The sequence below is a fragment of the Callorhinus ursinus genome, unplaced genomic scaffold (genome assembly GCF_003265705.2).
Source record: "Callorhinus ursinus isolate GAN/ISIS: 27379988/994484 unplaced genomic scaffold, GSC_fseal_2.0 scaffold4, whole genome shotgun sequence".
Taxonomy (NCBI): Eukaryota; Metazoa; Chordata; class Mammalia; order Carnivora; family Otariidae; genus Callorhinus; species Callorhinus ursinus.
The window spans coordinates 140,005,087-140,021,763 of NW_027397066.1; the positions used below are offsets into that span (position 1 = coordinate 140,005,087).

At 38.5% G+C, this 16,677-nt stretch overlaps 1 protein-coding gene across 2 annotated transcripts in view; it reads left to right on the top strand.

Moving 5' to 3' along the window:
* Positions 1–16,677, top strand: part of CPE (carboxypeptidase E) — a 123,604-nt gene that overhangs the window by 80,942 nt on the left and 25,985 nt on the right. For both annotated transcript variants that reach the window (XM_025874419.2, XM_025874420.1), the window contains exons 2-5: positions 3,808–4,004; positions 5,697–5,864; positions 13,977–14,094; positions 15,733–15,915. In XM_025874419.2, coding sequence (XP_025730204.1) covers positions 3,808–4,004; positions 5,697–5,864; positions 13,977–14,094; positions 15,733–15,915 — 666 coding nt within the window. The remainder of the gene's footprint in view (positions 1–3,807; positions 4,005–5,696; positions 5,865–13,976; positions 14,095–15,732; positions 15,916–16,677) is intronic.

Consider the following 16,677-nt stretch of genomic DNA (forward strand, 5'->3'; position numbering starts at 1 on the left):
ACGAGAGATGACACAGCTGCTAAACCTGGGATTTGTTCTCTGTCGACACTGTAAACAGACATGCACACGTCATCTGTTGCACAGCCTGTTGTAAACTCCAGCTCTAGAGCCGCAGAAAAGAAAATTAAGTGTTGGGGAAAAGCAGTCAGTCCTCTGTTAAATAAATGGTGGGTAAACTGACACAGAGAGGCTTATTCAAAGTCTGAAGCCTTCCATTTTATCTCTATTTCTAAATTAAGGATTCTGCAGTCAAAGTCTCTTCAGAACTCTTTGTTTAGACTTTACAACAAAAATAGCCCTAGGGAGTTCTTGCCTAGAGGTTTTGTGGTTCTCTTGTGACCAGGGAGATTAATATTCTTTCTGGGAAATCAGCTGTTCACACAACACGGCTGCCTTCATTCCCAAAGAAGAATTTCCATTCCTGCCTGGGAATGCCGGATATAGCGACAAGTGTTGAGGTCTCTAAATATTGCCCCCAGGGTATGGGCTCCCTGACCCTACCTCAAGTCCCCTTCAGTTTATTTGTTTGTCCCCCCTCACTGCGCCAGAAAGTTTTCGGGTGCCCACAGCTGCACCTGCATCTCAAGGGCACACTTTGTACTGTCAGTCACGCTGCTGGGAGGTTGGGAGTGAGAAGCACGACCAATCATTTATTCATGGACTCGTGAATTTATTTAATCGATATTTATTGTGCTCTAGCTGTGTTTCAGGCTCTCCCTTGGGCGGGAGTGATGTACTAGTGAGCTCTAGTAGATACCATCCCAACACTGATAGACCTTGCAGTCTGGGGTGGAAGATCAAACAATCACGCTGATGAATGTATATATTCACCCTGAGGTATTAAAAATAACAAAAGAACTGGACTAGACTAAAGGTACTCTGAGGAAACCATAGTGTTCCACGGTTAGGAGAATGTGAAGGGCAAAATGTGTGTGTGTGACAAGTCAAGAGCATCCATCACAGGCCAGAGCCCTGTGGCGGAAAGACAGGGAGTGAAGGAGGTGCCTCAGGAGACTGGGGAGGTGGACCAGGCCGAACCACAGGGGAATTAGAGCTCTTGTAGAGAATTTTGGCCTTTATGGTGAAAGCAAATGGGAAGTTAGTTAGCTGGTGGGTTTTAGGTAGAGGGGACCCAATGAGGGTTGTGTTGTAAAAAGATAAATTTGGCTTTGGGAGGGCAAAGGGCTGGAGAAGGGCCATTCAGGTGGTAGGACTATTCCAATTTAGAACCTTGAAGCTGGTTGGTTATGTATCCGACATTCCTTCGTCATTGCCTCACTGCTGAACACGGTTCGTGCACATGTCTGTGTCCTCCTCCAGACCTCACATTCCTTGAGTTTAAGAATGCTGCTCTGAGCTGTAGCGTTGGACACCAAGGTTTGCATGTACACATCCAACAACACTGTGACTTCTTCATCTTATAAGACACGTCAGTAGGCTTAGCACAGCTCTTCTGTATTCTGGTGAGAGCGTTATCTAGCAATCTAATTTATTCTGGAAGGCAGAGGATGATAAAAATACACTTGCCTTTTCTTTTGCTAATTCATATGTGCCTTGAATTTTATTTCCATATATTAATGTCTTCTATAAAATGACCTTTTTAGTTCTATCTTCATGTCAAACTCAAGCATTGCTATTGTTACTATTATTACTATCTCCTCACAAATATAATAAACATTTTGGGGGAGATTTGCTTCTGAGAGCAATTTCCTACAGATTGAAGAAACAAAACCATATTGGAAATTTTCTCACTTTAAAAGTCAGGGCCTTGTAGCAATAGGGAGTGGTGTGATTTGTGGCAGAACCAGGAGAGCATTCAGATTCAAATACAAAATATACTGTGACCACCAAACAAACACTGGGGGGTTAAGTGAGTATGAGTTTGCTATTTCTCCTTTAAATGATTAAATATGTATTTTTTAAATCCGGGGACGTAATACAAAATTTCAGTGAGTTCATCTACTCTTAATGGGTTATGGGCCAAGCTCTTTTGAGTGACTGAAGCCTCACACAAAGCTGTGCTGGGGTAAGGGGCAGGACCAGCCTGCCTCCCACAGTGTGGTCTTCTCAAATACCTCTGCAAAATAGGCTTGTAATACTCCTCTGGCTACTCGATCTCTATTTTCTTTTGTAACGGACGGCTACCCTTTCTTCTGCGCCTCAAAAAAATTTATAACCTGTAAGGGGAAGGTATAAAGCACCGAGTTTGACAGAAAAGAAGCAGGTTATTATGACTTTTGAAATCAGAAGCAAAGGAAACATCTCTTCTCACATACCTTGTGGGTAAGTCCCTAGGCACAGTTTTATTAGCGACTTTCCCTCAAAGTGAAAAATGCGGGGCCTATAAATAGCCCTGATCCTGCTCCTGCCTGATCCTTAGATTAAGATTAGTTTAGATGCAGGTTGAGAGGTCACACAAGGACACGGTTTTCTGTGATTAGCAGTCATTTAAATCACACACTCAGGGATCTCATGCAAAGGATACTTAGATAACATATTTCCAGAAGAAAAATAATTCCAGTGTTTTTTTTTTTTTTTTTTTTTTTTTTAATCAGAGGTGCGGAGTCCTAGAGATTTTGTAAGTGGGAAAATCCTTTCCACTGCAGAAATCGGGCCTGGGGGATGGATGAAGCAGAAGAGAGCAGAACAATAGGATTAATGAAGAGCATTTGTTGCTATGCTCTGCAATTTCATCACTCCTAAATGCAACAGAGCCGCAGAAACAGGCAATAGTGATTCGTGTCTGAATTCTGAGCCCTTCAGCAAAACGTATCCTCTTGAGGCTGCATTTGTACAATAATGACAATAAAGATATTTGTCTTCCCCGTTTTAGTGGGCTGTTGTAAAGAGAAAATAAGACTATATGTGGTAAAGCACGTCACACTGATAAGATAATGTGACATAATAATAACAATAATAATAATTATAGCAAACACATAGCACTTGTTATTTGCCAGGCACTGTTCTAAGCTTTTATATGTATTCTTTTGCTTAGTTCTTACAATAATTTTATAGGTAGAATAATTTTATAGTTTTCTCATTTTATAGGTGGGAAAAGAGAGCCACAGAGAGCCAAAGCAACTTGCTCAAGCCTTGCCAGTAAGACTTGATGCGAGGATTTGAACCCATGCAGTCTGGCTCCAGAAGTTCATGCTTTTAGTACCTAGGATTAAAAAAAAGTGTATGTGGGTGGGGGTGGGGGGAAGCTTTTAACTAAATGAGAAGACCAGCGTTTGAATCCTGGCTTCATGGGCTGTGTTACTGTGGTCAACTTTCTTAAGCAGTCTGAACTTCAGTTTGCTCATTATAAAATAATACCTACTTTTAGATGTTTGGTGAGCATAACTAAAAAATGCGAAGTTCGGTGTTTAATCAATAGAAGGCAAGCTATACATTATTATTATTGTTTGGAATATTTTGACATACATTTACTTATTAATTTTATTATTTTATTTTTAAAAAAAGATTTTTATTGACTTTTTGAGAGAGTGAGCACGAGCCAGGAGGAGGGGCAGAGGGAGAGGCAGCCTTCCCTCGATCAGAGAGCCCGACGCCCTGCTCGATGCCGGGACCGCGGGATCATGACCTGAGCCGAAGGCAGACGCTTAGCCGACTGAGCCACTCAGGCGCCCTGGAATACTTTGATATTTAAAGTAGATTTATTGGATATCTTTTCTGGAGGGAGAAGCAGCTGTCAGCTATGTGTAGTAAATTAGTAGATATACAACATACTCCTAACTGTATGCCATTTGCTTCTATTCAGAGCTATAGAAAATGTCTCCATACTATTGATTTTTGGTCTTTTAGGTGAGCCTGAATTTAAATACATTGGGAATATGCACGGTAATGAGGCTGTTGGACGGGAACTACTCATTTTCCTGGCCCAATACTTGTGCAACGAATACCAAAAGGGCAACGAGACAATCGTTAAGCTGATCCACAACACTCGAATCCACATCATGCCTTCCCTCAACCCGGACGGCTTTGAGAAGGCTGCGTCTCAGGTGAGTTCCAGCCAGCCCAGAGCAGGGCAGGCTCCCTTCATTTGTGTTTGTACATGTGTGCTTATCTGTAAGTAATGCTGCACTCACATGAATCTTATGGACAGGGCAGGGGAGGATATAAGTGATAAGCTCTTCAACTTGCTGGTAGGAAAAAAGTTCAGAAGGTAAGGGATGGTGGGTGAGAGTTTCTTCAGCAGAGTTTGCGAATGAGAAATTTGGTGAAGTCAGTATTTAATTAATGTTTTGTTTTGTTGTTAAATAAATCATATTGATTCACCCACATTTGTGACTAGGTAAATTTCCTTTCTTCTAAAAAGCTGGAAGTAAGACTACTGCCAAGTGTTGAAGAGTAATGCCATTGCTGCCTGTGAATGAAGTGATGTCATAGCGCCCTCTATTGACATCAAGGAAGAAAAATTTTGGCCAGATCAATGTTTCACGGGTGTTTAATTCTTGTCTATGTATGATGAGTAAAGTAAAACAAAACAAAACAAAACGAAACAACAACACAAAACAAAACAAAAAAACCCCGCCACCAACAAAAACCCCTCCTACCTGTAAAATGAAATTAATACATTTTAACTGTTAGAGAAGCTGGAAAGTAATCACACTTTAAGAGAAGATAAATGGTATGTGTTCCCTTTTTGTTTGCACAGGCATGGAGAACATTAGTTGTTTTCTACAGTGTGAAGCGATTTCCTTATTTTTTGGGAGTATTGGTATGTTTATAGTTAGGGGGTTGATTTTTACCTTAAAAATAAAAAATCCAGTGACCTGACAGTTTGACATTGTAAGAAACCCAGAGAATTTCTCTAAATAACATTGATATAATTTCTAAAGTTAGAAAAATTCTAATAACATAGAGAATTAAATTGTTTACTATTTTAAGGTGATATTCAGATCTGTAAGACAGAATGGACAAAAGATTATCATTGTTATTTTCTGTAATGGATTTTTATTCTTTGGAGTCTAAGGTATCTGAGCTTATATAACTTCAAGAATATGGGAATTAGCTATATATCATAGATTATGTATAATTTAATAGTAAAACAAGAAAATATGCATTATGGAATATAGCTGAATGTCTTGGAAATTCATTACATTTCCTGATTATACCGTTACTGGAATGAAGGGTTTAAAATTGAACAGAAACTTCTCAACTTACAAAGCTCTTAAACTTTGATGCTAGAGCTCATATTTTTTCATGAAGACTATGAGAGGGAGATATCTTACTATTATGTACATAATTCATGTTAAACTCATTTTAAGCCTCCAATCTTCTTTAGTAATTTGTTCTTTTGAATATTTAAAAAATAGATTCCTGTGATTTACAGAGCCAATGAATATTTCACTTAACCCAAATAGAGACTGGCATGCTTTAAAAGGCATCTGTTACTAATATATATAGATTTTTTTTTTGCAGTTTGATGATAATTATCTTTTAAATGTAATTATTATTAAAATTTAAGATATTATTCATTGAAAATATTTTGAAATAACCATAATAAATACTTTAAACCTGAAACCTTCATGTGTTTGTCAGTGAGAGTGAAAATACAATTTTGAGAGGCTATTGTTGAAATAAATAATTAATCCTAATAAATTATTTTAAAAATTATTAATGAAGACCTTAACTAGATAGTAACAATAATAATAATAAATAACTTATTATTTTTTCCTTGATTGTTTTAGCCTGGTGAGCTCAAGGACTGGTTTGTGGGTCGAAGCAATGCCCAGGGAATAGATTTGAACCGGAACTTTCCAGACCTGGATAGGATAGTTTATGTTAATGAGAAAGAAGGTGGTCCAAATAATCATTTGCTGAAAAATCTGAAGAAGATTGTGGATCAAAACACAAAGGTAGGGAACATGTATGGTTTTCTTGGGTCTGCCCTCTAGCCTAAGGAAGTATGTTCTAATAGCTTCATCATAATGGAGGATGTTGCAGTAATGTTAAAGCTTGTGTGGGATAGTTAGCTGGTGCTGAGAAAGTCATGGCTGGTATGGGGGAGGGAGGAAAGGGGGAAGGGGGAGGGGGATGGGAAGTGGGGGAGGGGACAGGAGGAAGGAACCCAGTTGTGAGTGTCTTTGAAAGTCTTCATGGCCCTTTCAGAGGCCCTCTATCAGCACATCACAGCATTTCACACTGCTGATCTTTTTCTTCTTTTCCAGAACCTTTTCTTTCTTTGCTTTGCACAACTCCACTTTCTCCTGCTCCTTCTACTGCCTTTCCAGTTACTGCTCAGCTTCCCCTACCTTGGCTAAGTGGTGGCCTTCAAAATGCCATCTGCTACCTTTATCTCTTTCCCTACAGATCCATTTCTCTAGCTCCCGATCCCCTGTGGAGTTCTTTCTCTACTTTACTCGCTCACAGAGTCCCTTCATCTGGCTACATGCAGGGCCTCAAAACCAAACATTTTCCATAAGAAAACAGTGTTTTCTCATTTACCCTATCATCAAAGCCTTGACTGTTCCATCACTGTCCCCGCCACCAGCAATCAGTTGGCAGATCTCGGTGATCTGAGGGCCCTAACACTTCTTTGGTCTCTCCTCTCCTGCAAACTCATTCCACTGCTTGGTTCAGGCCCCCATTGTCTCTTGCTCTGATGAGTATAGCAGTCCCCTCTTCTTGTTTTGGGTTCAGCCCCTCCCAACCCTGTTCAATCTTCTCGAATTCCTCCAGAGTGATCTTCATGCACAAATTATTGCTTCATTGCCAGCTCTCCACTGTCCCGAGGATAAAGTAAAAACTCAGTATGTCAGAATTGTGTGATGGTTTAGTCTTAGTCTGGGGATTCCGGGGCAGCCACCTCAGTTCATAGCCTGGCTCCATATTTGCTGCCTGAGTTTTGGAAAGTTATCTAACCACTCTGTGCTTCTGCTTCTTCCACTGCAATATGGAGATGATAATAGTAGCTATCCCCTTGTGTGGTTATAAGGACTGAGTGAGTTAATATCTATAAAGTGCTTGAAGTCAGCACCTATAACTATTATTACCGTTTCAGCAAAATTTCTCAGGACTCTTTGTTATGTACCCCAGAGTTAGATGGGTGCATCGACATATCCACTACACGTTTGATGCTCCTTCAAACCAATATTGTTTGAACATTGTTTTCAATTACTTGGAGAGAGGTAGATCCCATTGTGGAGGGAAGGTGGAGAAGAACTGGGGTTGGCAGCTCTCCATTCCTCTTGTGTTTTTCCAGGCAATTCTGCTCTGGTTTATCAACTCCTTTTTATACCTTTCCTAAGGGAGAACGTGGAAAGTACAATTTCTGCATTTTATTATAGTGCCACGGCCTTTCAAGTTTCCCTTGGCCCCTGGCAGCTGCTGGCTGACCCACTCCTTGATCTGGCTCTGATATTCCATGGGCTCCAGTCCACCTATTCCTTTTTGCTCCCTAAGCAAAGTATTTTCTAATAATTTTATATCTTTGTATGCATTGTTCCAACCTTCTAGAATGCTCTTTCCTTTCCTTCCTTGTCACCTCCTCTGTGAAGCCTTCTGCTCTTCCAGACAGGTCCTGTTAAACTTCCCTTACATTCTTTAGAAATACTTCCAGTATGGTGCTTATAGCTATATAGAGCATTGTGTTTGTTATATTATAATAATTTATATAGCTATTTTCCTTTTTAATTCTAGATTTCAATCTTTTGGTTGCAAGAATTATGGCTTATATTTGAGTCTGACACATAGTAGGCCTAAAACCTGTTAGGAATGAATGCAATCCAGCCTGACAAGCAAGTCACAGTATCTGAAAATCCACAGCTGGAGTTCGAGACAAGCATTCATCATGCGGTTGGGCACTAGATAGAGGATCCAGGACATAGGGAGGGTCCCGGATTATTGGTGTAAAGTTCCTATAACTTTCCTGCCTATATTTAGGATTCATTCCAGAAACTTAGGCTAAGCCTGCAAGTGGAAACTGGTCTCAGAAAAGGGCTGCTAGGGGCTGAGGATTCTAGTAGAACCTGATAAGTGAGTCACTTAAACATTCCTGCTTCTGAGTCACAGATACATTTGTAGTTTCTCAGCCCCTGGTCCGTCTTTCTTGGATGAAGGGAAAGTCGGAAAGACAGAGGACTGTCTTTTTTTTTTTTTTTTTTTTTTAACCAGAGGTAAAAAGAGGACAGTCCTGTGTGATAAGCTGTGAAGGGTAAGGCAGAAATGGAAAACCACTGTGGAAGCCCAGTGCTGCTATCAGCCGGCAGACTCTCACCATTGCTTACATTAAGCTGCCTGTGCTGTCTTCATTAAATCCAAGAAATGGGACAAGTAATGCCTGCCACTTTGTGTAGAAGAATCTATGAAATAAACTCATGTCTGTAGGATGTCTGATGCGCGGCCTTTGTGCAGTGCGATACACTTTCCATCGGCACGACCTTCCTCTTCCCCAAGAGAACCTGTGTAATATTTGCAGAATCGCGGTGTTAGGCGTTTTCTTATTTTTAATGTAAGCAATACTTATTTAAAAGATATATGCTCATGGTACTTAAAAAAATAGAACTTTTTTTAGTATTTATTTATTTATTTTAGAGAGAGCGAGCATGTGAGTGAGCAAGTGCGGGGAGGGGCAGAGGGAGAGGGAGGAGAAGAATCTCAAGCAGGCTCCCAACTGAGCAGGGAGCCTGAGGCGGGGCTTGATCCCAGGACCCTGACATCATGACCTGAGCCAAAATCAAGATTCCGCTGCTTAACCGACTGAGCCACCCAGGTGCCCCTCAAAATTAGAGCTTTTATTAAAAATATCTCAATGCCAATACTTTTTCTGGGTAAAGGTAAATTAAAGAGAAATACATAAAAATTAAAATTTAGTCTCTTTTCTGGAACAGAAGCAAAGTTTGCTTACATTAGACTAAATCTTCAGGAAACCTGCCTAATAATTCGGGGATGGTATTATTCATAACTGGTTCATCTTCTCTTTTTTTCCATCTTTGTCATTAAGACTGAGACCGTGGGTGCCTGGGTGGCCCAGTTGGTTAAGCAACTGCCTTCGGCTCAGGTCATGATCCTGGAGTCCCGGGATCGAGTCCTGCATCGGCCCCCTGCTCAGCGGGGAGTCTGCTTCTCCCTCTGACCCTCCCCCCTCTTATGCTCTTTCTCTCTCATTCTCATTCTCTCAAATAAATAAATAAAATCTTAAAAAAAAAAAAAGCCTGAGACCATGTTTAGACATTGCTGGGTAGGAGACGTGTAGTAGGCATTTTGTGAATGTTTTCACACATCTCGCCTTTTCTTAGTCCCCCTTCTCAGTAGCTATATTCCTTATTGTAGCTTCTATGTTTGTTTTATTTTTATTGAGATATAATTGACATATAACATACTATTAGTTTCAGGTATACAGCATAATGATTTGGTATGTGTATATATTGTGAAATGATCACCACCATAAGTCTAGTTACCATCAGTCACCATACGTAGTTGTAATTTTTTTCTTGTAATAGAACATTTAAGGTCTACTCTCTTAGTAACTTCAAATATAGAATACAGTATTATGAACTATAGTCACCATTTTGTACATCACATCCCTATGACTTCTTTTTATAACTGGAAGTGCATACCTTTTGACCACCTTTACCCATTTCCCTCCCCATCTCCCCCACCCAACACTGCCTCTGGCCACCTCCAATCTGTCCTTATAGTGGTTTTTAAATTTCAAGCTTTGTAGGAATTTGGGGTGAAAAAGGCAGACTTTTATGAATGCTGATTCAGGAAGTCTGGGGTGTGTACGCTGTGGGAATGGGTGATGAAAAGGCATCCGCATTTTTACCGCATGTTCCAGATGCTTTCCTTGTTCTTTTGAACCTCTGGAGTTCTTCCTGCTGTTTTTTCTCATTTGTTCTTGAGCAATTTGGCCTGGTCACCTCCACTGTTATCTGAGCTCAGTACATGAGCCTGGACCTGGATTGCTTGAAAATGGAGTGAGTTAAAATAAATCAAACAATTTTAGTAATTGTATACTTATCTCTAATGGCTAGAGTCATGAAGAAAGGGAAATAAATATAGCTTTAGTGTATTTTAAGAGCCAAAGCCATCTAATTATAGAGCATAACATTTAAGCTATACTTAGTCTTTAAATGGAAATTTTAAAGATAGGTCATAATTGGTTCTAGATTCTCTTGGGGCTCAATCTTAGAGATGTTCCAGAGGCTTCTCTATAGATTACTTAAATATATAATTATAGTACCCAGGGGATTTCAGCATTTTGTCAGCCTAAAAAATTCTATTAGTAGACAGAGACAAACTGAGTTTAATTTGTCAAATTGTGGAATTTACTTGCTTGCTTTTGAACATATTGGTAACATTAGCAATAGTGTATGTATCGGAATTAGCAATAGGCTAAACCTAATAGCCGAATATGACTTTGTGTATTCAGGACTGTATGTTATATTTGTTCCAAAAGAGTTTCTTAAAAAAATGTTAAAAATTAGTATGTTATTATGAACAAAAAGATAAAGTAAATATAAATGAAGAGAAAAAGAACCCATTACCCTATAGTCTTAAATGACCACCATTCACATCTTGGTATGTATCCTTAGATTTATTTTTTATGCAAGTATCAATCTATAAATATATGGAAGCATACCATGCACACTGTTTTGAACCCTTTCAGGTGAATAAAAAATCCAAAAGTACAGTCTGCCACTGTAGGGCTTTGCCTCCTGAGCTCTCACTCAAACCAGTCCTTCACCCCAGGCAGTCCTTGCTTGCCTTTCCCCCTTACATACTCTCCTCCTTTCTTTTTCTTTCTTTCTTTCTTTTTTTTTAACTACTCTTTTCCTCCTATCCAAAGCCTATCCGCCTTTTTCCCCCAAGGCATAGTGGAGTTCCACCTCCTTCCTAAAGTCTTCCATGATTCTCCAAACCACAGGGATTTCTGTCTCTTCTGAACTCATCGAAATATTTGTCAGTACCAATCATTGGGTTTGAGCAAATAGGAGAAATGAAGGGGATGTACAAGGAAGAAGATTGGAAAGAAATTCAGTACTATGAGGAAAACTTGGAACAGAATATAAAAGAATGTGTTAAACTCATATCACATAATATTATTGCCATTTTTTGAGTAGTTGAGGCTAATAAACCATAAATTCATTGCAAACAACAGCATACGCAGTTTTTGGATTAAAGATTTTTTTTGAAGATTTTATTTATTTATTTCACAGAGAGAGATAGCAAGAGCAGGAACACAAGCAGGGGGAGTGGGAGAGGGAGAAGCGGGCTTTCTGCTGAGCAGGGAGCCCGACGTGGGGCTCGATCCCAGGACCCTGGGATCATGACCTGAGCCGAAGGCAGACACTTAATCACTGAGCCACCCAGGCGCCCCTAAAGATTGTTTTTGATTAGATGTTCTGTATTTCTAAATCCCTCATATAGAAAAATTGGCACATGGTGGCCACTTACTAGTTATTGAATGAACGAATAAAATGCAAAAGCAAAGGAAGAGACCATTAAAAAAAAGATCAGATCAGTAAATTTGAAAACATAAATATTTTAATATTTTGTATTTTAAGTATTACTATTATTAAATTTGAAAAAAACTGAATTTGAGAGACAAATGACAAACTCAGAAAATATCTGTAATATAGAGGGTTAGTGTTTTTACTAAATAAACAACTCTTGCAAATTAGTAAGAGATCAACATTTCAATAGAAAAATCAGCTAAACCATGTATGTCACCAAAGAATAAAACATAAATTGTTACTAAACATATAGAAATGGTTCCAGTTTTATTAGTGTATCAAAGAATGCACATTTACAAAAAATCTAATTTGTCATGTATCAAAGTGACAGATTTAAAAAACACCACATATCACATGTTGGTAAGAGTGATGAGAAATGGCAGGCTTAACATACTATTGCTGTATTTTATAGAAGGCAATTTGTAATACATTTTATAAAATTAAAAACCGTGCTTAGCTTTTGGTTAAGTCATTCCATTTCTAGGAAAATTTCCCTAAGGAAAGTGTAGATCTGAAAAAAGAGTAGTTACAAGGGTGTTTATAGAATTTTTTTTTGTAGTGAACAACTCAACACCCAACAATTGGAGATCCTATCCCCCAGCTCTTTTGAAGTATAACTGACAAATAAAAATTGGGTATATGACATGATGATTTGATATACATATACATTATGAAATGATTATCACAATCAAGCAAATTAACATATCCATCATCTCACATAGTTACCTTAGTTTTCTTTCGTGATGAGAATGCTTATCATCTATCTTAGCAAAGACAATACAGTATTATTAAGTCAACATGCTGTGCATTAGATCCCCAGAGCTTATTCATCTTATGACTGTAAGTTTGTACCCTCAGACCAACATGTCCCCCTTCTACCCAACCCCTCCCATCAATTGGAGATTGTTAGTGCTGGTGTTCGTGCTCTGGAGCTTGAGTCCAGGCTCTGCCACTACAACTGAGTGGAATCATGCTATTGCCTAACTCCTCTGTGTCTCAGTTTACTCATCTGTAAAATGGGGAGTATGTGTAGTCCCTATCTCATAGGGTGGATGTGAGACTTCAATGTGTCACACAGAAAGTGTTTAATAGATTATCACATTTAAAAAATTACATAAGTGCATTGGTAAAGACTGAGAAAGATACATCTAAATGTTAGCAGTTTGTATCTTTAGATGGTAAAATTATGGGTCATTTTAATCTTCTTTCTTTTTGTTTGTCTCCTTTACATTTTCTACAATAAACATTTTTATAAGGAGAATGAGATAAACCAATCAAATAAATAATAAAAACAACACCCTGTTCTAAATCACACTTTTTCATGATTATAAGTTGCCTACGTGAAAAATAGGATAATTTTGATATGTTAAAGTATCAAACTATATATCAATACTGACAAAAACGTGGGTTTATAGTTTTATAGACTGGATTTGAATTCTTAGCTGTGTGAACTTGGACATGTTATAAACACACCTAATCCCTAGATTCTTCCCAGTGAAAGGGGGATGAATATCTTTGCCTATCCAATGGGGATGTTGTGAAGCTCATTCATAAACTGAACAGAGATACAGAAATACAAGGTCTTGCAGCCATCAAACCCTACTGATGCTGTCAGATTTTCTGTCCCAAAGAAAGTATGGATCACATCTCCAGGAATTTTTTTTTTTTTTTAAATCAATGAGGTACTTGGGAGTTTGAGAGTCTTCCTAGTTACTATTAAAAACTCATCATATGAAAAACGTGTCTGGCTCCAGATTAATTCTTTTGTATAAATTTCTTTCCTCTTTTGTTTTGCTACCAGGATAAGAGGGGCTGTGAGTCATTAAATTAAGGCAACATGAATTTCTGAAACTTCTGCTTTTGTTTAAGATGGTTTTCCCAAAGTAAGCTGATATTTTACAGTGAGTTTTGAAAGAGACCCAATTTAATATATTTTTTATAGGGACAGCGTCAGAGGTAGTTGGAGGGAATTGGAAAAATAGTAAGCAATAAAAGAAAATAATAAATAATAATAATTAGTAATAAAAGAAATAAAATCTATCATACATTTCTAGAGTTTAACCACCGTAGAGAAAGAATCTTGTTCTTCAGTCCAACTATTTTGTTTTCTCTTTGTCTTACTCTTAGCTATTATTAACAAAGATCAGATGGAAGTGTCCTAGAATTTGTCAGTGATTTGCATGATGGTTTTCAAGTTTCAAAGAGAAAAAAGCTAAAAACAAAAACAAAAAAGAGAAAAAAGCTGGCAGCTAACAAAAGTAAAACTTTTAAGGAAATTCTAACACTACTGAAATATGTTTTATTATAAGTGGGAAAGGTAGAGATGGAAATGCTGCTCTTACTGGAAGCTTTTTTATTTTTATGACAACCACCACAAAGCACTTGAAAGATGACCTATGACCAGCTTTCGATTACTGTTGTTGTTTTTCCTTTTTTATGTCTTTCCTATCGAGTGATCCCACCAATGATAACCAAATGTATAATCCTTCTACTCTCTAATCTTTAATACAGCTTGCTCCTGAGACTAAGGCAGTCATTCATTGGATTATGGATATTCCTTTCGTGCTCTCTGCCAATCTCCATGGAGGAGACCTTGTGGCCAATTACCCCTATGATGAGACGCGGAGTGGTAGGTGTTCTTTCTGCTTCTCTAATGGTTCAAGGTTTACAATCGTTTTATGAGGGTTTATAGGATGATTTCTATGTGGACCATTCTTTTAAGAAACTGGCCATTAAGTGATTTTGCCTGTAGAAGGACATATGTTTATTTCATGTGGCATTCGTATAAATATTTGGCAGAAAAGGACTGTAACTTTTTAGTAAGTTTAGTTGAAGAGGACCGTGATCTTGACAGAATGCAAGAGAAAGGGAAAAAACAGAGGTCATGAACTTGGGTCACTCTTGAACCCTGGTAGAACTGAGAGATAATGGAAATGATACAGGTTTGTGTACAAGATGGCTTAAAAATGAAAGCAGTCTTTTTGCAGCTTGATCAGGGCCCATGTGGATCTCTCTGCGTCTTACCATACACTCATGCTTTTGCATCTGGAACTGTTTCTAGTGGTGTCAGGGAGGGAAAATGGTGCTTTGACTTTCTCAGATTAGTTTTAGTTAAATTTCAGGCACAGCAAGCTTTAGTTAGATAGTTATTTTCAACTTAACTTTTTGTTGCTCCAAGAAATTTCCTGCTTTGGATGGATTCTCAGGGGTCTTTGAAGAATTCATTCTTTGCAAGCACGCGATGATAATTTTAGATATGGGAAACTTTGAGCCTTGAAGAGAGTCTTTGGTGAAACATTAAAATTTAGAGATTTTGTAGTTTGTCAATAGCTGGGAAATTTAAAAGCCTGGCGTATTTTATCATATATGAAGACACAGTGTATCAAAATATATATTATTTCTTTTTATATTACACATGGGAGATTTTTTTAAACTTTAAAACTCAAATACTGAAAAGTATGTGTGAGAATGATTCATGGTGGCTATGAGGTTACATTTTTTATTTTATTATTATTATTTTAAAGATTTTATTTATTTGAGAGAGAGAGTGAGAGAGAGAGATAGAGAGAGAGAGAGAGAGTATGCACACGAGCGGGGTGGGGAGGGGCAGAGGGAGAAGCAGACTCCCAGCTGTGCAGGGAAGCCCCACACTCGGCTAGATTCCAGGACCCGGTGATCATGACCTGAGTGGAAGGCAGCTGCTTAACCGCCTGAGCCACCCAGGCACCCAGAGGTTACATTTTTTAAATTAAAAATTTTAACAATGGAAATCTCCTTTCTGTTTTCTCAGGTCAAGTTTAGCACGACTTTATCACCTTTTCTCATGAAGCTTTCAGTGCATAAGTAGAATGTCCTTTCTACCCAATTTCTACATTGTGGTGTGGAACAGAATGGTATATAACTTAAACACTAAGTGTAATTGTTGAGCACTTAGACCATCACTCCTTTCTCATTGTGATGTTGCTAAAAAAAAAAAAAAAAAAAAAAATCAGCAAGAAGGCACCTGGGTATCTCAGTCGGTTAAGCCTCAGCTTTCGGCTGAGGTCATGATCCTGGAGTCCTGGGATGGAGTCCCGCACTGGGCTCCCTGCTCAACGGGAAGTCCGCTTCTGCCTCTCCCTCAGCTGTTCTCTCTCGCTCTGTCAAATAAATAAAATCTTAAAAAAAAAATAGTTCTGCAAGAGACAACACTGAACCACTCTTTCGAAAACACGCAATGCTCTTTGGTCTATATTAATTTCTTTAACCTTGTGGGTTTATTTTCTAGGTAGTGCTCATGAATATAGCTCCTGCCCAGATGATACCATTTTCCAAAGCTTGGCTCGGGCGTACTCCTCTTTTAACCCACCCATGTCTGACCCCAGTCGACCACCCTGTCGCAAGAATGATGACGACAGCAGCTTTGTAGATGGAACAACCAATGGTGCTGCTTGGTACAGTGTACCTGGCGGTGAGTTTCCGTTTCGCTTTGTGCTTCGGAGCCTCGGTGAATTATTTATAGTTACCATTTAGATGTAGAGAGCTTTCAGTCCTCCTCAAACATTAAGAAATAGACGGAACCTATGGCTCATCCATTAAAATTAGTCTTCTGCATGAATGGTTGCTATGTATAGTTTTGTTTTTGTTGATTCTTAAAAAAATCAAGATGCTAATTGAAGACATATGAGAAATGAACTAAAGACGTCCATGGGGAAAATATAAATTGGATATTGTGAAATATCCTACTTAAGATAGCGTCCTTATTATATATTATATTAGTTAAGCTTTTACTATAGTCAAATGTATATATTAGAGGGCAGTGTATCTTGGTCCATATACCTTTTATTTTTCTTTTAAATGATGGGATAATGGGGACTATTTGATGTGTACTATTAGTTTATATTCACTACTGTAATAAGCACTATTAGATCATGAAGCTCTTCAACTTTTATGGGGTCAGAAAAGGGAAAAGCCCACAGGCAGCACGTTCGCTGGAGGAAGCATCTTCTAGGTGACCAGGGCAGCAATCCTGGCTCTCTTTGCCCCACGTAGACTTTATAGACCACGTAGTCTTTATAGAACTCTTATTTTCATGGTTAGCCAGACCATCAACAGTTGTGTAACACTCACTCTATCCAGGATAAAGAATGAAATGTAAAGATAGTGATATGTTTTTTTTTCCCCCCTTTTTGCCCAAGAACGATTTTCTATGACCCACCTGGGAATGCAAGAG